The sequence below is a fragment of the Dromiciops gliroides genome, chromosome 5 (genome assembly GCF_019393635.1).
Source record: "Dromiciops gliroides isolate mDroGli1 chromosome 5, mDroGli1.pri, whole genome shotgun sequence".
Lineage (NCBI taxonomy): Eukaryota > Metazoa > Chordata > Mammalia > Microbiotheria > Microbiotheriidae > Dromiciops > Dromiciops gliroides.
The window spans coordinates 163,771,556-163,796,880 of record NC_057865.1 but is presented as its reverse complement, the minus strand read 5'-3'; the positions used below and the strand labels follow the sequence as shown (position 1 = coordinate 163,796,880).

Below are 25,325 nucleotides of genomic sequence, written 5' to 3'. Positions count from 1 at the left end.
CAGAGTACTGCTTGAGTAAAAGAGAAACCTATCTCTCTTCTGCCACTCACACTATGTAATATTTATTTTATTTTTTCAAGTATTTCCTGGTTAGGCTTCTGAATTCTGCTTTGCCAGGTACTACCTGTGTGATCTGGGAGAAGTTATTTAGTTTTTTCTAGGCTCCAGTTTCTGTAAAACCAGAGGGACTAGATCAGAGATCTTAAGCGTGGAGCCAGCCAGGTGGATAAGGAAGGGGACACAAACTTTTGGCTAAGCAGAATAAAATGTAATTGGGAAATCTTTAAGAAAATTAATACAAATTCAATACAACATAGATAATACTAATTTATGGTTTTCTAAAAGGTCAGTATGCAGCCTGCAGGAATCCATTTCTATTTGAATTTGATACCACTGGAATAGATGATTTCTAATGCCCCTTCCAGCCCTAAATTTTTGCTTTCAAAGGAAAGTTATATAATTTACATAAAGGTGTTTCCTTTTTCTAATGGCATTCTTTCCAATTTTCCTAGATTATAAATTTTAAAGAAAAATTAGTTTTGTAGAGATAACCAGTAGTGGGAGAAGGATAGAAAACAATAAAAGATTGAACAGGGCATATTGTCTAACACTCTACCAAAAAAAAAGTCCAATATTTTCCAAGTTGTGACCTTGCATAATGAGAAGAACCCTGAACTTTGAGCAAGTGGGATGTATTCTAATGCTAGTTCTGTCACAAACTAGTGGCCTGACCTTAGACAAATTGTTTTTTTCTCTGGTTCTCAGATTTCTCATCTATGAAACGAGGAGCTTTGACTAGATGATTTCTAGAGCCTCCTCCAACTTAAATTCAATTAATTTAAACTTGTAATGCCTTTTACAATACTCCTGGTGATAACATAAACTATAAATAGCTCTTAGTATATTCTTGCTTAGCTCAATGAAACTATGAGCTATGCCGGGCAGGGTTATACAAGCTGGGCAGAGCATATATTTTGTACTTTTATTTATTATATTTATAATATTTATATTTTGGGGCTCAAAGATCACTGCAGATGGTGACTGCAGCCATGAAATTAAAAGACCCTCGCCCCTTGGCAAATCTGGACAGCATAGTAAAAAGCAGAGACATTACCTTACTGACAAATGTCCATATAGTCAAAGCTATGACTTTTCCAACAATAATGTATATACGGCTGTCAAAGCTGGACTATAAAGAAAGACCACTGAAGAATCAATGCTTTCAAACTGTGGTGCTGGAGAAGACTTTTGAGAACCCCTTGGACAGCAAGGAGATCAAATTAGTCAATACTTGAATTATTTCAGCCTAATCATTGGAGGGACAAATACTGAAGCTGAAGCTTAAATACTTTGGCCACATAATGAGAAGGGACTCAATGGAGAAGACCCTGATGTTTACAAAGATTGAAGAAAAAAGGAAAAGGGAACGGCAGAGGATGAGATGGGTAGATAGTGTCATGGAAACAACGAACATGATCTTGGACAGACTTCAGGAGATAGTGCAAGATAGAAGGGCCTGGTGTGCTATGGACCATGGGGTCATGAAGAGTCAGACACAACTGAACAACAACCATCAAACCTCAGAATTAAGCCTTCCCCACTTCTGGACATTAATTCAGCCTTGGCTGCTGTGGTGATAGAGAAGAATCGATGAATTCAATTCAAACACTGATTAGGTTCTTATGAGCAAGAAACCTCTGCATAGTGGGTCCCATCTTCGATCTTTTCCCATATATTAGGAAGCAACTTTTTTGCTTCTAAAAGTTGTGTGCTCAAAAAGTAGCTGGGCCTCTGATGACTGTGTTCCTCTATTGAAAATAAATTTCCTTATAGAAGTGGAGTAGGTCAAGTAACCCTCCTCACCAAACTCACATATAGCTCAGGCAGCATATCCTATTAGGGGGGAAAATGGACTCAGGAAGAAAAGAAACATTTCTAGCATTTACTATGTGCCAGGCACTGTGCTAAGAGCTCTACGAATATTTTATCATTTAAACCTCACGAGAGTGATAAATGCTATTATCATCCCCATTTTATAGATGGGGAAACTAAGGCAGACATAGGTTAAATGACTTGCCCAGTGTCACAGCTAGTGTCTGAAGCCATATTTGAATTCAGGTCTTCCTGACTCTAGGTGCAGGTCTCTAACCACTGTGCCACCTAACTGCCTCTATCTTGAGATCAGGAGACCTATGTTTAGTTGTGTAACATTGATAACTATCATCCAACTGCTCTCAGCCTCGGTTTTCTCATCTGCAAAATGAGGATAATAATAGCACCTACCTTTCAAGGTTACTTTTGAGATTCAAATGAGAATACACATGTGAAATGTTTTGCAAGCTTTAAGCACTATATAAAATGCTATCATTGTCATCGTTGTCGTGATCATCGTCGTCATCATCACCATTGTCATCACCATCATCATCTTCATCGTCGTCATCATCATTGTTATTACCACCAAATGCTGACCAACAGACAAGCAACTAAGTCAAGGATCCCTGGGAATGGCAGTTCCCTTTTCTTCCCTCTCCCCTCACTCAAGATCACTGACCCTGATTCTAGTTTAGCTTCCACAACTATCATCTAAGAATGCAGTTTCTGTGGAGGTGGGGGGGGGGTCAACTTCCTGACCAAATGCCACCAACAGGTAAGTCAAGCCAGGCTAGCTGAAGCAGCAAGGCACTGTACAGCAGAAAAAGGAAGTGCCACATACCAGGTAAGTCAAACTAGTACCATCATCTCAATGACCAACAACCATTCAGATACCAATGGAAACAGCCCAACAAATTGAAACCAAGAGCTTTGGGGATAGTAGTGCCCTCAAAGACCACCAGCCCTGATCCCAGCCTGGGCTCTTCAGTTATTACTGAAGGGGTCAGTTACTGTGCAGAGGGGACCCACTTTCCCTGCTACCACCAATATCAACTATCACTGTCGAGCAAGTAAGCTCAAGAGCCCTGGTCATGGCAGCAATCCCTCCCACAACCCCCCTACTCAGGTTCAGCTTCAATCCCAGGCTCCACAGCCATTGTCCCAGGAAACAATCCTTATGGAAACTATTTCTCTGTCACAGCCATTGCCTCTTCAGCAAGCACAGCCACTGAGGGCCCAGAAAATAAAGTTCTTGCCACCAAATTCCTTGGTACTGTCACATTGTTTGATATCAGAAACGGATATGATTTTATCAATAGAAATGAAATTAAACTCAAATACCCCCCCCCCATCCTATGGGATGTATTAGTGTCTGTATCTGCAAAATAGGGAGAATTGTCTATATACCTATCTTACAGGATTGTTCTGGGGATCAAAAGAGTGAATGTTTTTAGAATGTTTTGTCCATTTTATAGCAGCGCATGTAAGTAAATTACTATTCTATCCCAATTACTTTCCCCTTTCTTTTCTTCCTTCTTCCTCTTCCTCTTTGGTCCATATCAAATCCTATGTTTCACTATCCATCCCCCATTCCTTCAACTTTCCAGAAAATTTATGAAATAAACTTGATGCTAGTAAAAAGGATAGACATTAAACTGTCCAGCTGGTTCATCAGTTAGTCAATTGACATGCATTTATTATGCACTTACTATATACCAGGCACTGTATTTAACTCTGAGGATATAAAAAAGGGCAAAAACAGTTCTTCCCTTCAAGGAACTCAGACTCTAATTGGGAAGACATGCAAAAACATGCAAAAAACTGGATATACTTTCCCCAACCCAAACAGCTTGATTTGGAGTGGCTTGGCAAAGTTCCTATTGGCTTACTTCTTCAATGACATAGCCCATCTAATTATTCTAGTTTCTCTCCAAGTGCCTAACACAGTGTGTTGCAAATAGTGGACACTTAATAAATGTTTATCAAATTAGTCACACAGATGAGAAACCCATCTCTAAAAGAACAAGTTGATATTAAGTGGAAAATCAATGTTTAACTCCTCAAGTATTGTTTTCTGGGAAACCGGAAGAAAAACCACTGTTAAGAAGTGTTGGTGCTACCCGTTTGTGCCAAAATTGCTCATTCTGAGGATGCTGATCTGGTGCTTACTGACAAAGAGAGGCCGACACAGAGGGACAGATTAAGGAAAGGATAAGAACCAGGCAGATCTTAATAGGTCATCCTAAAGCTTTAACCACTGATTTCTTCAGTTTTAATAATAAGCATATATAATTTAATGATGTACTCCTTCATAGAACTGGTACAAGGATGCCCTAAAAGATTAAGTAAATAATTCATTCATTCACTATTGAGTTCATACTCAGAAGCAGCTAACTGGCAAAGTGGACAGAATGCTGGACTTGGGGTTAGGAAGACCACTTCAATTCAGCTTCACGCCTAACTTGCTATGTGATCCCAGGCAAGTCATCTAACTTCCATTAGCCTCAGTTTCCTCATATGTCAAATGGGGATAATAATAGCACTTTCCTCACAAGGCTGTTATGAGATAACAATATAAAGTACTTTACAAATGTTAAAGTGCTGTAGCTGTATAGTACTCTGGCTATGAAACCGCATATACATGTCAATAAAAGAATAAGTATCAACTGTCAACTGTGTGGGAAGGATCATGTGAAAAGAAGTGTCTGAGACATTTATAGTGTGTTATCTCTCCAAAATTACTTCACTAAGAGGCTGGGACTGTGATTTAACAATTTAAAAACCAATAATAATGTAAGATTGAGATTTGGTTGTGTTGGACACTGTGGTAAAAAGTTTTAACAGTCAGTTAGATAATGGAGAGACGCCAGTTTTTGGGTTTTTTTAGGACCACCCTTTTGGGGAGGAGACCAACAGCATTGCCTGCTGAGCACTTGACTTCTGACTTCCGGGGTGCGAGCTTAAAAGGCAAGGAGAGAACGGAAGTGGGAGCTTTTTCCTGCTCCGCTGGTCTCCTGGCTGTGCTGCACAGACAGACGCGGACTGGAGTTTGACTCGGCCCGGCTCTCGGTTAACAGCACGCACTTGACTCGGTCTCTCTTCCCAAAAGTGGCCTTGGGTTTTGGTGAGTTTTATACAGAATATAGACTAAGCCTAGACTTAAGACGATTTGTATTGTATTTCCACTTTCCTATCCTTCTAATCAACATCACCTTGTGACTACCATACAATAAAGGCTCTATCTAGAAAACCAGAAGCTTCTTCCATTTACTAGTCTGGGAGATAAATTAAGGGAAAGGTTAAGTAGGGGAGATTTATGATCTAATATCCAATTTTAATCTCACAACACCCAGGGTCTACCTTCTACATCTAAGAACAAGAGTCAAGAATGCTGGTAGGTCTGGGATGTGGGTTAACATTCAGTGTCAGTTGTTATCTGTCCATTTTTTCATAATTGTTGCTGTTGTTCAGTCATGTCCAACTCTTTGGGACCCCATTTGGTGTTTTCTTGGCAAAGATACTGGAGTGCTTCACCATTTCCTACTCTAACTAATTTTATAGATAAGGAAACTGAGGCAAATGGGGTTAAATAATTTCCCCAGGGTCACACAATGTCTGAGGCCAGATTTGAACTCAGAAAGATGAGTCTTCCTGACTCCAGGCCTGTCGCTCTATCCACTGCACCATCTAGCTACTTTTTTCATAATGATTTGGTGGTTAGTAAAGTCAGTGAGTTGCCCAAGGCCCCAAGCAAATCTTTTTTTTTCCCATCATCACCTCTATAACAGGACCTAAAATCTATAAAGAGACAATGGAGTTCATAGTTGGACATTTCATTGATTAGAGTTTTTAAGTCTTTCAAAGCTCTCTTTACAATGTGATTATTACTGTTTAAATTGTTCTCCTGGGGACAGCTAGGTGGTGCAGTGGATAAAGCACTGGCCTTGGATTCAGGAGGACCTGAGTTCAAATCCAGCCTCAGACACTTGACACTTAACTAGCTGTGTGACCCTGGGCAAGTCACTTAACTCTCATTGCCCTGCAAAAAACCAAAAAACAAAACAAATTGTTCTCCTGGTTTTCCCTTCATTCTTCATCAGTTCGTACAAATCTTCCCAGGGAACTCTCAAACTGTCTTATTTTCTTACAATACAATAGTCTTTCATTACATTCATTTATAATTTGTTCAGACATTCTCTAACTGATGGGTGCCTCCTTTAGCTACCAAATCTTTTTGGGGGGGAGGGGGTATAGAGAAAAGGAGAGCTTGTTAATTGAAAAATGTGTTTAAAAAGAAATAGTGATTTCACTTTTTGGGACAAATAACTTACTGCTGATACCAGCAAAAGTAACACATACATACAAAACACAAAGAATGAATTATGTTGGATAATAGCAGCCATAATTTCATTGTTATGTGAAAATAGGGTTGTAAAATTTCAGAACTGCAGAGTGGGAAAGGATCCCAAAGGCTATCCCCATTCAAAGCATGAATCATATCTGAGAAATTGTGCTTCAATTTCTGCTTGGAAGTCTTCAGTGATGGGGAATTCAGGAACTTGGGAGCCTGTTCTATATTTGAACAGCTCTTCCAGCCTAGTTCTTCCTCATTCTGAGCCAATGCTTCTTCCCTGCAATTTCCACCTATTTGTTCCTTTGGGCCCAAGCAGACAAAGCCTACCTAATGCCTTTTCCATATGACATCCTTTGAAGACAACAATCATATCACATGGTCTTTTCTCTCACAGGCTAAATCTTCCAAGTTCCTTCAACCTTCAAAAACTTTAGCAAAAGAAGGTATTTTGGGGAAATGGGTGCCACCAGAGAACACATAGTAGAGTCTGGCAGAGGTATTATAATAGTAGACTGGAAATGCTGAAAGTTGGGTTCTAGTTTTAGTTCTGACATTAACTGTGACCCTCCTCACCTTTAAAATAAAGGTATTAAACCTATATGATTTTTAAGGTTTCTTCCAGGATCCCAGGTGGCTCAGTAGGTAGAGTACTGGACTTGGAATCAGGAAGACCTGAGACTCTAATCTCAGACACTTACTAGCTGTGTGCAAGTCACCTAGCCTCTGCCTTAGTTTCTTCCTCTGCAAAATGGGGATAATAATAGCATCTACCTCCTAGGGATGTTGTGAGGATCAAATGAGATATTTGTTAAGTGCTAACTTTAAAGAGCTACAGAAATGCTAGCTAGTTGTTATTGTTATTGTTGTTGTTGTTGTTGTTGTTGTTGTTATTAATCCAGCCTGTGATATCATGAAGAATCAGGTTACTTCTGAGATACTCCCTAGAGAACAATCTAATCCTATAGGACAGAGGAAAGTATTTGGTTTCTAAAAGAAAGTGCTGTGGTAAATATTTTTGATAATCTGGATAAATGCTGATGAGGAAAACTACCTGCTGTAAATAGATGTTTGGCTAGTCATTTTCTTGTTTATAGCAACTCTGAAAAACCAGGACCAGAACATATATCTAATCAAACTTAAGAGGAAAAAAGAGAGATAATCCAACAGGTCCATTTTAAAAATTTATTTACCTACTTATTAATTGATTGATTGCTAGGGAGAGGGAGGTGTTTCAGATTCCCTGGGACTATTTCCATTTCCTGAGCAGTTCTCTGATATGGGCACTATAAATTTTTAATTTTAATGTTTTTATTTTTGGGGGGCAACGAGGGTTATGTGACTTGCCCTGGGTCACACAGCTAGTAAGTGTCAAGTGTCTGAGGCTGGATTTGAACTCAGGCCCTCCTGAATCCAGGGCCAGAGCTTTGTCTATGGCGCCACCTAGCTGCCCCACTATAGATTTTTTATTAACGCAGCCTTCTATTAACACAAACAACCCAAGGCTGAATTCCACCATGAGATCTGTTTTTTGATACCTCACTGATGTGTAAAGACCCTGTGTTCTGGAAGGTTTTACTTCTGTTGTTGAGTCGTTTCACTCCATGACCCTATTTGGGGTTTTCTTGGCAAAGATACTGGAGTGGTTTGCCATTTCCTTCTCCAGCTCATTTAATAGATGAGGAAATAGAGGCAATCAGGGTTAAGTGACTCACTTAGGGTCACAAGCTAGTAAGTATCTGAGGCCAGATTTGAACTCAGTTCTTCCTGACTCCAGGGCTGACACTCTTTGCACTGTGCTACCTAGCTACCCCTGGAAGGCTCCACTAGAGGAGTATAAACTCTAACAATTCCTCCCCATCTAAAGGTGATGGACTATACACTTTCTATCCAAAGACTGGCCATACTAAAGGCAAGGAGGTTCAGTCACAAAAACTAACAAAGACTATATACAAAGACGCAGCAGACATGCTGCCATCTGTAGTGGAAGAAGTACCCATTTCCAGTAAAATCATGAATCCTAGAAGTATCTGGTTTAGGGTGAATGATGAATCCCTGAAGTACCCAAATACTCAAAGTATTCAAAGCTCTAATCATGTAAAATATGGTAACTGGTTCTAGGCCAATGGAAATATGCAGAATACAAATAATGCCACCACTTCGGCAGACTGTATCCACACTCATAGGGACCTCACTGAGCTGACTCGGCTCTGCCACTTACTCCCTGTCTGACCTGGGGCCAGTCACTTAACTTGTATATTTCAGTTTCTCATCTATAGAACGAATGGGTTGGATTATATGCCCTCTAAGGTCCCATCTGACTCTATGTCCAAGATCCTGTGATCAATCAAAAAATGTATTTGTCACTTACTCTGTCAGACTAAGTGAAACATTCCCTGCCATTGAGGAGTTTACATCCCAATGAAGGAAACAGCATGGAATGATGATGACGACAATGACGACTTACATGGTGCTTACCATATGCCAGGCACTGAGCCAAGCACTTTACAAATATTCTCTCATTTGAGCCTTGAAACAGCCCTGGGAGGTAAATGCTATTATTATTATTATTATTATTTTGGTGAGGCAATTGGGTTTAAGTGACTTGTCCAGGGTCACACAGCTAGTAAGTGTTAAATGTCTGAGGCCACATTTGAACTCAGGTCCTCTTGAATCCAGGGCTGGTGCTCTATCCACTGCCCCACCTAGCTGTCTGGTAAATGCCATGATTATCGCCATTTGACAGCTAAAGAAACTGAGACAAACAGAGGTTAAGGCGCTTGCCCAGGATCACACAGCTATTAATTGTTTGAGGTTGGATTTAAACTGAGCATTTACTGACTCTATCTACTCCATCTTTTATCTACCTAATATGTATACATATACGTATATATGATACAAAATATATATGCATACATATACATACATATATGTATACACATATACAGGCATATACAGTATTTGTGTGTGTGTGTGTGTGTGTGTGTGTGTGTGTGTGTATATACATACAGAATAGCTAGGTGGTGTAGTAGATAGAATGCTGGGTCTGGAGTCAGGAAGATTCTTCTTCCTGAATTCAAGTCTGGCCTTAGATCCTTAATATTTGTGTAACCCTGGCAAGTTAACCCTGTTTGTCTCAGTTCCTCATCTGGAAAATGAATTGGAGAAGGAAAGGGAAAACACTCCACTATCCTCTCTAAGAAAACCCCAAATGGGCTCACGAAGAGTAGGACACAACTGAAAAAAAACACATGCATATGCATATATGTGAACACAATGGCGCAACATACATGTACACACATGTCTATACACACACATACACAGATGCATACATCCATCACCGTCCAAAAAATAAGAAAAGCACACTTGGGGTCATTTGTGACTCAATGACTTGCACACTTCTTAAAGGGGTAGTTTGATATGTATTTCTTATCTTCAAGTTTGCAAACACTGTCCCCTATCCTGAGATGGTAAGCTAGACATTCTAGAGAAGCTACACTTTCCATTTTAAGAAGTAAATGTGTTTTAGAAAATAAAGTCTTCCATTTTGAAGATGACCTGAGATCTTTCCAAGTCAGTCATTCCTGATGCCAAGCTAAATCTATAATTTAGAATGCATGTTGAGGGATTTGTCATAATATACTTATTAACAGAAGTTTACATTTTTACCCCCACGGGAAAAAGTAATGAGAGCACCAGCTTATAGTAACAGTCTTCTCTGAGAGTACTATACCCTCATTTCACACTCCTAAAAGACCTTAGATACTCTGGTACACTCCCCCAGTGTAACATTTCATGAACTTCCCTGCAGGATCCCAGTTCTCTTCCCCCTTTCACATACCAATCACATACCAATCACTCCCACTTTTACTTTTACCATCTCCTCCACTATCCATGCAACTCTGATTCAATGACCTTTCATCTCAATTCCAGGACCCTGGAAAAGGTCTAATTCCTTGTTCCCTCTTCTCCCCCCATCTGTATGTGGCACCTTTCCTTTTATTTAAAGATAGAGTCACATAATTGAATACTATTCACAGTGAAATGATATTCTTATGGACTATACAGTAAGGAACTATTTAACCTCATGGTGCCTCAGTTTCTCTGCCTCACTTGACCATCTGGGCATAGTGAAATAAATTCTAAAATTAATAGACCTCTAGATCAAGATGCTGTATGAATAGCCATAATCATTGATAAAATAAGTTGATGCTGAATGTCAAGAAGGATATATTAATAGTTACAAGTAATCTATTATTTATCAAAAGGGGATGATATAGTTGAATTTTCTAATACTCATTCAAAATGAACCACTGTTGCCATTGGAAATTACTTTGGGGGAGGGGGCAATGAGAGTTAAGTGACTTGCCCAGGGTCATACAGCTAGTAAGTGTCAAGTGTTTGAAGCTGGATTTGAACTCAGGTCCTCCTGAATCCAGGGCTGGTGCTTTATCCACTGCGCCATCTAGCTGGCCCCATGAAGTTACATTTTTTTATGGGTTACTTTTCCTATACATCTTAGTTTGCAATTTAGGCCTTGCTTTCCAAGCTAATCTATAGCCAATACACTCTTCATTGGTTGGCCAGTACAGTTTGAATTTCCATGAGTCTCCAAATATTGACTCCAATTAAATTAACAGTAGCTATTTAACCACCCAGGACCTAATAGTTTCAAATCTATTTGTCACAGCACTCTCATTCATACTGAGTACTTAAACAAACTGAAACTACATTCTCAGCAAAATGATTCTATTTGCCAACAGCAGTTAATGCACCACAAGTGGCTCTCTTCTACACATTACAGTCTGCAAGAGATGACTGACACTTTGGGGATCATCATCAGAACCCTTCTGCTCTCTGTTTTTTATCTCCTGGCCCAGCATGAATTACACACAAAAGTACAGTGAGCCAAAAAATATTTTTTTTATGAATGAATGTAAGGTAATCCTAAAAAGAACAAAATATAGACAAGAAAATGTGTTTTTATTTATTTTTTGATATCTTGTTATAAATTTTCTAAAGTACCTAAACCTAAGTGGTGTTTATTAACTGCAATGGATGGACTGCTGAACCTCCCTCAATCCATGCCACATCTTTCCAGGATTAATGCTGATTTCAGCATGTTAAGTTAGCAATTTGTCCTAACTGATGCTTTCCCTTACAACCAGGTCACTTTTGGAAGACAAGAGGATTAGGGATTTTAGAAAGTGAGTAAGGAAAACCTGCATCACTGGCTTCCACTTAAATGAGTTCCTGTCTCATTCACCCCCTCTACCACCCACTATGAGACAACACAGGGAAAGCCATTTATTCCAAAAACGAACCACCAGGCCATCGCCACTGAGAATCTAAGACTTAAAAATGGGCATCCTCCAAGCTTCTGTGGAGTTCTGTTTAAAATCTGGGAAGCTACAAACCTAAATAAGCTAGAAACAAAAGCAGCCTTCTCTCTCTAAATGTTCCATTAATAAAAAATGAAAAAGCCTCATCCATTCATAGTGGGGTCAGGAGAGTCTTTTAAGGGCACTAGATCACATTTCTTTGAATGCTGGTTTGCTTGAGAGGCAGCATGGTTGTATCACTCAGAGCCGGTATGTATAGTAAGTAGCAAGTGACTGCCAGATCTATTCTTAGAACAGCCTTCCCTTGGAAATTTTGCAAAAGATGCTTGAATCTACTAGGCAGTTGTTCCACTAACAAGGTAATGAAGAAAGGAAATGAGTTTCTGTATACACACAGACTGCACACACAGCTTTATAAGTAGATGACTAAGCAGCCTTTTCTAAATTTAATTCCTACCAACTTTTCGGGTGTGTGGGGCCCACAAAAGATTCATTTTGCCAGAATGCAAACAGAATAAAGGTGGTTTCCTGCTTTCCTTCTCCCTAACCTCTTTCATTCCTTCTCCCCCACCTTTGCAGTTCCCCTTTTCTCTGCATTAAACTTGCAGCAGCCATTTGAAATGTAAAAGAACAGTCCACCCTAAACAGACATTAGGAAGTCGGAGAGCAGCCTGCTCGGTTGCAGTCGTCTCCACCCTGCCCCCCCCCTCACCCACTAAGGATGATAAGACTGTCGTTCACTCTTCTGACACTTCCACAGAAAGCTTAAAAAAAAAAAAAAGGCAGCACCCTACACAGTTCAGCCTGCAGCTATTTTGTGTGTGAAATTCAGATTTTGCATGAGCCTTCCTAATGCCAGGAAGGTGGGAGGGGGTGGCAGGAGGGAGAACAGTATATTTCTCACGTGGAGTTAGCATTTTAAAAATCTTTCACATGCTGAGAAACAAAAATGTTTGAGACCTCAGGAGATACGGTATTTTATGCTTAAAACAAACACAAAAACAAAAGAAAACACCCAACACTAGTCCAGTCTTCTACAATGGAAAGAGAACTGCTGCATGATCTGCTGCCTCACTGCAATCACTACCGGAAAACAAAGAAACATTACCTTTTTGCTTCTCACTTCCCGAGGAGTAGGGGAACTTCAGATTTTAACCCAATTATCCACAGGCAGCGGCATCCCCTTAAATCCCGATCCAGCAGGCCCTCGGCCTAACAGGCAGCATCCATTGCTCTGAATCGGTGGTTTGCTAGGATTCAGGCCTGGCCCTTCCTCTCCCTCTCTCGGACCGGCGGCCGCGCGCGCTCTCTGCCAGGAGCTGCTCCTCTCTCTCCAATTCTACCACATCCCATGTCCCCACTAACGGTCTCTCACACAGACACTGGCTGCCATCCAGAGTGCACCACAGCCATCTCTATTCCAGAAGCTTGGAAGGGGAGGGTGGGGGGGGGCGGGTCAGAAGAGAGGTAACCCCCCCTCAGCTGGCAACTTGGTAAGGAGCTCGCACCGAAGGCACCGGCACCGGCACCGGCACCGGCACTGGCACCAGCAGGCAGGACACCCAGCCTGCCTGGGAGATGCAAGAGCAGCTGCTGTCCAATCACCCTTGACACGGGCTTCACACGTTCCGGGAGTCCCTATTCTGTTTTTTCCTTCTCCTCCTCCTCCTCCTGCAATAGGCCTCACGTGCAGACAAAAACACACTTGAGAACCAGAGGACGAGTGGCTGGGGGAGGGGGAAGAGGAGAGGAGAGAGCTAGAGAAGGGGGTGTGTGCGGTGGGGGAGCCTCCAGGCCCTGACGCGGCTAGGCATGTGAAAGGCAGGGACCCCTGGCGTACAGGACAGCGGCGAGAGCGAGTTCAGCTGGAGCGCGGGGGGTCGGGCTCTGCCTGCCTCACAGCGGGGTGGTTCACGAGTGCCCAGACCTGAGAGAGGCGGTGAAAACTGGGGGAGGCAGCAGAAGACCCCTCCTTTGTGTTCCTTCCTCCCTTTAAATTGGGAGGGAGGGGGCGCGAGGGAAAGCAGCCCAGAGATTGTTAATCTTTCAATTTCCTCCCGACAGCATATGCAATCAAGGCAAAGTTATGTCTGAATTATGCTGGCGAGCAGGGAAGCACTGTGCTGAGTCGGGGAAAATTCCTCCCTGGTAAAGCGAGAAAGCGAAGAGAGGGAGAGAGGGGGAGAGAGAGAGACAGAGAGACAGAGAGAGACAGAGAGAGACAGAGAGAGACAGAGAGGTAGCAGGAAGAGAGAGAGAGAGAGAGAGAGAGAGAGACGAGAGAGAGAGAGAGAGAGAGTGTGTGTGTGTGTGTGTGTGTGTGTGTGTGTGTGTGTGTGTGTGTGTGTGTGTTGGGGGCGGGGGTGGCGGGAGGGCTGAGAAGAGGAAGCCAACTAGAGAGGGGCCAGCTCCTCAAAATGAAATTCAAAATTCATCCCAAGGAAAATCCAGTGATCAGTGGCAAGGCACCCCCCACCCCGCCCCAGTCTGGAGATCAGTCAGCAGCTACCTTGGCCAAAGGTGGCCCTGATCCATCTTATTTTGATGCCTTTTGAATTTTTACTCTCCTTCAACTCTTTAGAATGGGAATTCCTGTGAGATTCCAGTGACAACTGGGCTGGGCTCTACTCAAGTATTTTACAATTACCAAGGAAAGGCTTTTCTGTGAGAGAGTTCTGTTTCACAGACCTGGGGGAGGGTGGAGAAAAGAACTGGCAAGTTCTCTATCCAAAAAATAAAAACACAGGAGTATATTATTTTTCATAATAGTAACTCCACCCACATTGTCATTTCTAGAGAGCTTATGCCCGAGAGCTCAATTTCCCAGACATGCCATTTTCTTTTTTTAATTGCCAGAATACCCTTGGGAAAATAAGGCAGGAGGCAGGAATTCATCACCCTCTTCTTCATGGATATTGAAATCCAGTCTTGCCTAGGTCAAGAATAGAAGCCCACACATCCCCTCACTCTATCCAGCAAACCACAGCTGAGCCTTTAAACAGTTTCCTGCACCCCATTATATGAATGCTTCCACAGACAAAGGAGGCACTACCAGATCTAGCAGTCCTAAATTCCTAGTATCTAGCACCCTAAACTTCCACATCCACAGAAGTCACCTCTCAAGGTTATGAACTCACCCAGGGAGGAGATGGCAGTTAACCCTTTGCTGAAAGATCTCCAGGAAAAGTTCACAATTTTCTCTTAACTAACGCAAGGGAATCCCTTTATCAACTTGTTGTTGCCGGAGACTAATGCTTGTATCATCAACTGCACACCTTATATTTGTGTTTCACAAGAAAAAAAATAGTTCATCCAGCCCAAACTTTTCATTTTATGTATGAAGGAACTGATAGAAGTTGTGACTTGTCCAAGGTCATGTAGGTGAAATGGAACAGAAGCGATCCTCTGACTCCAAATTCTAATACTCTTTACTAATTCACTCAATGCTTTGAGTGTATAAAGTAAAATTGAAACTATAAGGCATTATGGTGTAGGGGAGAGAATCTGCTTCAGTCAGGAAGATCTGGGTTCAAGGTTAACCTCTAACAGGAACTGGATGTGTGACTCAGGGAAAGTCACTTAACCTCTCAATGCCCCAGGCACTTCTCTTAAGACTATAAATTACTGAGCTGTTGTCAATTTGCCTTGATTGAAAGAGTCTCCTCAACCTGGTGGCTTTTTATACTGATTAAATAATGGGTCAATGAAAAAAAGTGTGTGTGCGCTAGCGCGAACGCGCATGTACACATACATACATATGTACGCATAAATATATACAGATATTTTATATCGAATATGTGTATGTATATACATATATATATATATATATTTATATAAAATCTAAATTCCCCCTGCTCCTTGGGGAGTGACAAACAAAAAGGTAATGTTTCTTTGCCTTCCAGTAGCAATTGCAAATATATGTAGTAACAAATCATCTAATGAGGTCTCTACTGTACCCCTAATGCCCCATGATTATTCTCTCATGCCAAACCTATTAAAACTGAAGACTATTTCTGAGTCTTCTTTGCACAAAGGGCTTTCAGAGGCAACCCCTGTTCTGACTTTTTGGAAAGTAAATTAAACTATAAGGAAAACCAAAATAGAGAAACATTTTCCACAGTTTTTAGGACATAGCCCTCAATAGGATGTCACATTACTGCTTGTCACACACCTTGGCTGAGAATTGACACCTGTTTTCAGATGCCTCCAGCATACTTGGCCTCTTAAAGCTGCATCTATCTATTTTCTTAAAAGCAATGCTAATAAAAGGTACCAGATGCACAACTCTCCTAAATGCCACCTGTACTCACAGGCTGGGGAAAAGGTGGATGGTAATTAGCAAATGATCTTTGTGCTATGACTTTTTAGTGTTGTTGTTAGGAAAAAAGATGGCTCCGTTCTATTTGTTTATTTTCTCTTCCTGTCCTTATCAAAGGTAATCACTCTAGTGATATATCTGTCCATTTTCATTTCTTGGCATGTCCTCATTTCTTAAAAAAAATCAGTGGAATTCTTTAGATCTCATTTACCTTGTTTTTAACAAATATTTGGCAACATTTCTTTTGCTATTTTTGAAGATGAGGTGGAGAAAGGCTTAGTGATAAGTAGGTTTGAAGCCAGTTAATTCACTAAGGCTCTTAGGTTCTGAGTTAAGAGACCTCAGAGGTCATTTAACTCAAACTATACCTTTAAAAAATGGTCCCCTCTGCAATATGTCAAATAAGTAGTCATCTAGGTTTGTTTTATTTTTTAAAGATGTCATGTGTACACCACTTCCAGAGAAAGAAGTGATAAATTGAAGTATACATAGTATGTTTTGATAGATAGACAGACATTTGTGCCCTTCTCTAGTATGGGGTAGGGAGGGAGACAGTTTGGAACTTAAAATGGAACAAAAAATTTAAAAAGACCTCATGTGAGAGAGATCCCCACTATCTTCTGAAGTAGACTATTCAACTTTTGGGTAGATTAATTTTTAAGAAGCTATGTATTTCATAAAATCTAAATTTGCATCCAAAATTTTTATCCATTACTCCTACTTCTTTCTTTTGTGACCAAGCAAAGCAAGCCCAATCCCTCTTCCATATTGGAGTCCTTCAAATGCTTGAATATAGTTTGACATTACTCCCCTACCCCAGTCTTCTCTTCTTGCTTTCACTAATGGTTGAATGTCAACTTGGAAGGAGGTCTCTAATGGTGAACACTATAAGGGTGACTGCTTAGAAAGCTATCAACATAATCTAAATAAAAAGTAATAAAATCAGGACTTGGAGTGGTTTTAATGGTAGAGAGGAGGGGACAGGTGCAAGAAATATTCTGAGTTAAAAATCAACCTGATATTCTAACTGATTGCATGTGTATATGTTGGGTTTTGGGGGGAGATGTGGAATGACAATGAGAGACAGCAATCAAAGATGACTACAAGATCATAAACTTATGCAACTGGAAGGATCATGATACCATAGAGAAGTTAAGAGGAAAGGTACAAAGAGTATATGTTTAGGGGCAAGAAAAAGATTTCAGTTCCTTATATATTACATTTGAAGGGTTTATAGACCATCCAGATCTTAACAATATCTACTCAGGCAGTTGGAAATACAGGTCTGGAGTTTTGCAAAGAGATTGGGGTGGAGGCAAAGATTTGGAAGTCATTAAGCAAAGAGGCCATAATTAAAGTTATAGGAGTGAACCAGGTCCTGAAAGGAGAAAAAGGCAAGGAAGACAAGGATAGAACTCTTAGAAACACCCATATTTAATGGATGGGAGGAAGATAAGGAATTCTTGAAGAAAACCAAAAAAGCACAGTTGAGAGATAGGAATGAAACCATAGGAATATAGTATAATGGAAACTGAAGCAGAGATAGAAGCCAGGAGTATAAACTAAATAAAATAAAATAAAATTCTTCTGTCAATCATTTAGTGAACTGAACTGAGGCACTTTAATCTCTCTCTCTCTCTCTCTCTCTCTCTCACACACACACACACACACACACACACACACACACGAATTCTATATTTTCAGATTTCCTATAAGGGAATTAAAATCATCTTACCTGGAGAATGTGAACAAATCACTTTATATCTATGTCTAAAAAATCTGTTATCTTCCATTTTCTTATTTGCAGTTTAGGGTTTCAACCAATGGCAACAAAAAGCAAAGATGAATCTTTCAGCAATAAACAAAAATCACTTGAAATATCATAGTCTAATCAATAAATTAGAGGCCTTTGGGATAGTGTATAAAATATTAAGTACCATAGAATAGAATTATTAAATTGTAAATATTCTCAAATACACTACCCAAAAGATAATGTCAGTTAATTTGCTAATTTTAGTAGTCAAAATCTGGCCTAATTTCCCAAGAAATGCATTCATTAGTTTCTACTATAGTTTCTTAACATCTATGAAACTTTGGGCCAAAGGAAAGTAATCAGTTAATTAATAAATATTGAGATTTGTCAAATACTAATCTCTTGTTTGCAATTTGTTGGTAATCTGGTATGTCTGGTTTCTTTTATTTATCTGTTTGGGGATTTTTTTTGCCCAGTACCAGGGAGTTATCATGATTACTGTTTTCTAATATGTTTTAAAGTTAGGGACTACAAGATTGCCTTCATTAACTTTCTTCACAGTAACCCTTAAAATTCTTGCTTGTGTGTTTTTCCATATAAATTTCACTATAATTTTGTACAGTTCTTTACAAAAGCCAGTTGTTATTTTAAATGATGTTGCATTAAATATAGACAATAATTTTGAAATATTAATTCGATCCATCAATATTGTTTATTGTAAGATAGTATTTTTATTATGATTTGGGGGTCATTATTAGTCAATAATAATGCAGATGATTTTATGAATTAATCCTGAACCCTTCAACTTTGCTGGACCATTTATATTATCTTTATTAATTTTTTGTTTGAGGAAGTTGGATTTTCTAGATGCACTATCATGTCATTTGCCAATCATGATGAGAATTCCATAATTTTAGTTCTGAAAGGGACCTCAGATTCCATTTATTCTAACTCATACCAGAAAAGGAATCTTCATTACAACATACTGAAAACTTCTAATGAAGGGGAACTAACATCTTTGTAGCTAAGTTTTCCCTGAAACCAAACTAAAATTTGCCTCTGAAATTTTCACCTGGTTTCCATTCCTGCTTTTCCTTATTGGGGTCAAAGAGAACAAGTTTAATCCTTTTTCCACAGGACAGTTCTTCAAATACTTGGGGACAGCTGGCAATATCCCGCCTTGACTTCTTCTCCAGGGTAAATTCTCTCCTCCCTCTCCACATTACTTTCTACAAACCTTCCTTCCTTCATTCAATTCTCATATGACATTGACTCTTGATTCAATCAATTCAATTCCAACCTGGAATGAGTTTTCCAGGTTGCTCTTTCACTTATTAATGTTTATTTTTTTTCTCCTCAACTGTGGTGTCCATAACACAATGGTCTAGATGTTATCTGACCAGAAAAAATATGATGAGATAACCACATTCTTATTCCTGGAAAATGTGCCTTGCTCAATGCAATTCAAGACTACACTAGTTTCTTTAACTGGCTTATTATCTCGCTTAGTCAACTAATCTTGTAATCCACTGAAAACCCCATCTTTATTTCTTTTTTAAAATTAAATTAAAAAAAAATTTGTTGGTGGGGCAATGAGGGTTAAGTAACTTGCCCAGGGTCAAGTGTTAAGTGTCTGAGGCCGGATTTGACCTCAGGTCCTCCAGAATCTAGGGATGGTACTTTATCTACTGTGATACATAGCTGTCCCATCTTTATTTCTAATGTTTATCACTCTAATAGCTTTTCCCTGTCTCTTGAACTATATCAAACAAAAATAACTAAAGTATAAAACCTTACTTTATACTGGCATTTAGTGGGAGTGCTTCTAATGTTTTTCCACTGTATATTATTTCGGCTTTAGATGTAAGGTAGATATTTTCAATATGTTAAGGAAAAAGCTTTCTATGTTCCATTTGAGGATTTTTATCATGAATGAATGAATATTGAATTTTATCAAATACTTTTTTGCAGCTATTGATTATGTTTTTTTTTTAAAAAACCTTTTCCGGTTTATATTTTTCATGATATTGATAGTCTTTTTGATATTGAGTTAGTTTTTCCTGCTTGATATAAATACTACGTGATCATTATGAAGTAGTTTCTTGATTATTGCCATATTCTGTCAGCTAATATTTAATTTAGTATTTTTGAATATGTATTTTATTAATGAAAGGAATTTAATTTTTTAAATGTTTTCATCTGGTTAAAAATCATTGCCATATTTACCTCACAAAAGGATTTGGTAGTGCTCAATAGTTTTCTATACTGAGGAAGAATCTATGTATCAGAGGGAATATTTATTCTTGGGAAGTTCCAAAGACTTTTGCTGTAAAAACTTCTGGACAAATTTTTTTTTTAATCGGGTGATTCCTTGATAATTCTTTTTTCCCCCTTCCTCTAAGATAGACTATTCAAATTATTCATTAGTGTTCAACAAATCTTTATAAAATAAAACTGATGAAAGGATTCATTATTTAACAAATATACTTTGGAAAATTGATTTTTGCAGGAAAGGGATTTGACCTACATCTTAAAATATACCCTAGTAAATGCCAGAAACAAACATTAAACAAGCAAACAAAAACAATATTCTAGAAAAAACAGGCAGAACCAGATGGAATAGAGTATTTAATTGCAGATTTAAAAAAATTCAACAAATGAAAGACATACTTGACTAAATTTTATAAGTGTATAAATAAATATATATCTTCTCTTTGAAATCAAAGGAATGCCCATCAATTGGGGAATGGTTAAACAAGCTGTGGTATATGATGAAGATGGAATATTATTGTGCTATAAGAAATGACAAACAGGATGATTTCAGAAAGGCCTGAAAAGATTTGTATGAACTGATGTATAGTGAAGTGAGCAGAACCAGGAGAATGTTGTACACAGTGACAGCAATATTATTTGATTAAGAACTGTGATTGACTTAATATTCTCAGCAATACAATGAACCAAGACAATCCCAAAAAACTAATGATGAAGCATATTATCCACCTCCAGAGAAAGAACTGATATTGATTGATCACAGACTGAAACATGCTATTTTCACTTTCTTTCATTTTTTCTTTTATTCAAGTTTTCTTGTACAAAATGACCAATACTGGTAATGTTTTACATAATTGCACATGTAAAACCTATATATGATTGTTTACTGCCTCAGGGAAAAGGGAGGGGAGAGAGGGAAGGAGGGATAAAATTTGGAACTCAAAGCTATAAATAAAAATGCTTATTATTTAAAAAAAATACATATTACTTTTGAGAAAGCTAGCTGCAGTGGCAGTATATTAGTGTGGCATAGTAGAATTACTTTTGGACTTGGGGTTCAGATCTGAGTTACTAGTTTGTGACCATGGACAAATCACATTACTTCTCAAAGCTTTGGTTTCCATTTGCAAAATGGAAGTGATCATACTTTTACCATCTTCATCACAGAATTATTGTGAGGAAAGCACTTTAACCTTAAAATTCTATATAATGTGACTTAATATCACTGCTTTTGTGGAAAATAATAATAGGATATTATTTTTATTTTAGACTATACATATTCCACTGAATTCTATTAAGAATGTTTATTTTTAATATCTCATTTTAATGGATTTCTCTTGTTTCATTAATATATACCTTCTCATTTATGCCCGGATATCCATCCCTTGTAAAGATATTAAAAAGAAAAGAAAAATGATCAGTTCAGCAAAATTATGCAATGCATTGTGTCTGATGTGAAAAAATAATTATTAATAATTGATTTCTTGGGGGACCAGGGATCAGTCCTTCCCCTCCCCCTCTGCCCCCCACAAAAAAAAAAAGTCTAGTTTTCCTTGAGATACTTCATCAGATCTCATCCGGGACAAAAACAAGAAAAAAAAGTGAGCTCTGGGTGGAATAGATCCTTTTGTCAGTTAGCTCAAGGACTTCCTAATGAGATTAAAACACACCTAGATAACAGACTTTGTCTTGACCAACTTGGGGGGGGGAGTAATCTTGTTTTCCTTTCTCTGATGTCATCCCTAGAGTTCATTTATATACAGCCCACTTCAAGTCTTGTCAACCAATTAGATGTAAATAACGCTAACCAATTAGATTTGTTTGATGTATAATGGACCCACTTAGATTTGATTGATGCCCTTTATTGAAAAGGGATAAATAAAACCCTGGACAAGTAGCCCTGTTGTCTCTCTGGCTCTCTGGAACCACATGGTCTCTGTCTCCTTTGTTTTCCCTCTTACCTCTTCCTTGAGATCACATGCTGTCTCTCTGGGTGAATACATGGGTTTGGGGGGGCTTTTCTCCCTGCTAACACTGTCCTTGCTAAAGTTTCTCTCTCTGCCCTTCTCTACCACATGGCCTGGGACAATGAGAAGTAGGGAGACATGTTTAGTCCTTACTGGTATAATATTGATAAATTAATATTAAGCTTATTCAAAACTTGTGTCTATAGTAATTATTTTTTCAATGTCACACTGACAGAATATGCAATATTTCAAACCAATAGTCCCTCTCCTATCTCTCTAACGAAGAAAGAGGGGCACATGGAAAACTCTTTATTAATTGGCACTTTCTCTACTTATCAGTATTATGATAATTTATATTCAGTATTATATATCAGTATCATGATAATTTATATTCATAATTATGACACTGAGGCAATTAAAGATCCTACAATGCCTACTGAGCCAGGATTAACTTATATTCATTTAGTTATATATTTCATTGCATTCCAATTTCTTACAAAATTGGCAACTCCATATCAGGAACAAACATATAACTTTCTTTAGACCATATAATCTGATTTATCAGAATACTGAAGTCCCTGATAATGTCAGACAACAAAGAGTTTAAACTATGGTTTTAAAGTTTGTATATCTCAATGCTATTCCAAAGAGCAGTTAAGAAGTGAAAAGAAAATATTATAATAGGATCTTCATTTTATGAATAGAAAACTAAACTTCAGTGAAATAAGGTTACATCAAAAGTTGGTGATCCTTTTAAAAATGGAAAGCAGATCTTTTATCTATAGCTTTCCCACTAGACCACAGGGCCTTTCCTAAGTATTTTCCCTAAATAATTTTTAAAAATTCATTTTTTTTCCTACCCTACCTCAGCTGTTAAACTGGTGAAATTTCAACCCCACTAATTCCTATGTTAAAATAGTTTACAATAGTTTAGTTATTACTTTTGAAGGGTTTTAGCAGAGGCCTTATTTTTCTATAGAAACAAATGTACATTTAGTTTTGCTTAATCATTTAAAAAAACTAAGTATATGAAGGACCAATTATTTGTTTGCACCAAAAACCCAATTAGCTAATGAAAAACCAGTAGAAAGATCTGTGATTTTGCAGACATACTTTGGACAATCCATTCAATTTGTTAATAAAATAATCCTTCTCCCCCTTTCCAAACCCTTCTTCTTCCTGGGTCCAAACCCTCTGATCCAGGAGACAATTAGCTCTTTGAAGGCAGGAAATATCCTCTCTCCCTTCCAACCTCACCCTTTTCTGGGGATGTTTTTGTTGATTCCTAACCTAAAACACTCTTGCACATAGAAGGCATTTAATGCATGAGCTAATAACAAAACCCCAAATTCTACTTAATCTGAAAACACACACACACACACACACACACACACACAACCACACCACACGACAAAAACCCTAACAAGATGATGCTACTTGTTATAAATAAACCCTAGAATAACTTACGAAGTTAAATTGCCAAAGTGATAGTAAACATAACTTGGCCTAAAGACACGGATGCTTAATAAAATCATGCTTTAACTTTTTAATTAATTTGTAATATTAGCTGTGTGTCTCAATGTATAGAGTGCTGGGGCACTGTTTGCCTCAGTTTCCTCATCTGTAAAATGAACTAGAGAAGGAAATGATGAACCACTCCAATATCTTGCCCAAAAAAATCAAAACAACAACAAAAAAAACCAAATGGGGTCACAAAGAGTCAGACACAACTGAAAAATGGGCAGGACACAAAAATAAATTATATATAACGAATTACATATAATAATATATAATAAATACATTAAATAAAGAATTCAACCAAAGCCAATTTTCTGTCTTGGAATGGATGCAATTAATCTTTTCCCCCCATTTAACATAAAAGCCAAATTGTTTTGATATACACAGTCAGTAGATCTAAGGCTTTTGGACTTTTGCCAAAATTTCTACTGTGGTTCACCTCTATTGATCCACAGAACAGGTCTAAAACCTTGGCCAGGAACTCAGTAGGGTTTCAGAGGAGATTACCACACATACACAATGTATATATATGTATGTATGTATGTATGTATATGTATGTATATATGTGTTGCATATATAATGTATATCACATACACATAACTATATGTACATATGTGTATATATACAGACACCTACACTATATGCAGTGCACAAATGCATAACACATATATACATATACACCACATACATATACAATACATATATACATATACAACTATACATATACATATATAATATAGATATAGATATAGATGATATATATGTTTTCCTCATAAAAGCAGGATGTGGCCTCTATGACCAGCCCTCTGGACTTTAATCCAGCAGAATATCAACTCCTTGTAAACAGATTTCTTTAAAAAATGAAAAAAATTTTGGGGCGGGTCATTGTATCCCCAAATACCTAGCACAATGCTAGTTACATTATAGACATTTAATACATAGTAGCTGAATTGAAACAAAATGAATCTATTTCTAAGTTGCCCCCAGTGCTTGATCCTACTTGCTGACTGTGGTTTGTGTCTCCCATCCCCAGAAACACGGGGAATTATTTTTTTGGGGGGCAAATACATGAGACAGAGACAGAGACAGAGAGAGACGAGATTGATAAATTGATTTTGTCCAAGCTGTCAGAGATAGTTACAAACAGAGGATATAGTTTTGTTTTGGTGAGCCTTAAAGTAACAACAGAGCCTAAAGATGGGTAGCATTCTCAGTATTTGATTCATCAAATCAGTGATACTGGTGAATTTGATGAGGACTGTGACCACTAAAGACAATTTTTACTCTCCAGTGAGAGAGACATTGTCATGAATGTTTACTTTGGCTGCAGGTGGGCTGAAGAGGGAAGCCACAAGTGGACTGAGGTGTGTGAAACCAGCCCAGCCAAGGCTGAGACAACTGGCGGTAATGCCTGTCATCCTGGAGGGAGGTTCGAGTAAAATGACAGGACATGTGGGTGGTGAGGCCCCATGTGGCTTTTTGAAAGGCCTCTTTTTGAAAGGCCATATTTTTGTTCAGTCATTTGCAATCATGTCCCAACTCTTTGTGACCCTACTTGTGTTTTTTCTGGCAAAAGTATAGGAATGGTTTGTCATTTCCTTCTTCAGCTCATTTTACAGATGAGGAAACTGAAAGCCATCAGAGTTGTTACTTGCCCAGGGTCATACAGCTAGTAAAGTGTCTGGAACCACGTATGAGCTCAGGATGATGAGTCTTTCTGACTCCAGGGTCAGCACTCCATCCACTCTGCCTCATACTTTGAACCGGTGTCAGCTAAATAGCTGTCTTGTCTGATTTATTGCTTCCAAAGGACTGTGTGTTGGTGATTAGGAGCTGAGAGCAATGGACAAAAGGTATGCACTTGGTGTGGAAGGAAAGATACTAGGAGAGAAAAAAGTAGCACTGCTGGGGACCATGGGGCATAATAACACAC

At 38.6% G+C, this 25,325-nt stretch overlaps 1 protein-coding gene across 1 annotated transcript in view; it reads right to left on the bottom strand.

Moving 5' to 3' along the window:
* The window catches only part of FRMD4A (FERM domain containing 4A), a 313,453-nt gene extending 288,555 nt beyond the window's left edge, over nucleotides 1-24,898 (bottom strand). Inside the window, exons 1-2 of the mRNA XM_043967592.1 lie at nucleotides 24,712-24,898; nucleotides 13,406-13,492 (exon numbers count right to left, since the gene is read on the bottom strand). Of these exons, the coding sequence (XP_043823527.1) occupies nucleotides 13,406-13,492; nucleotides 24,712-24,898 (274 nt within the window). The remainder of the gene's footprint in view (nucleotides 1-13,405; nucleotides 13,493-24,711) is intronic.
* Nucleotides 24,899-25,325: the final 427 nt, after the last annotated feature.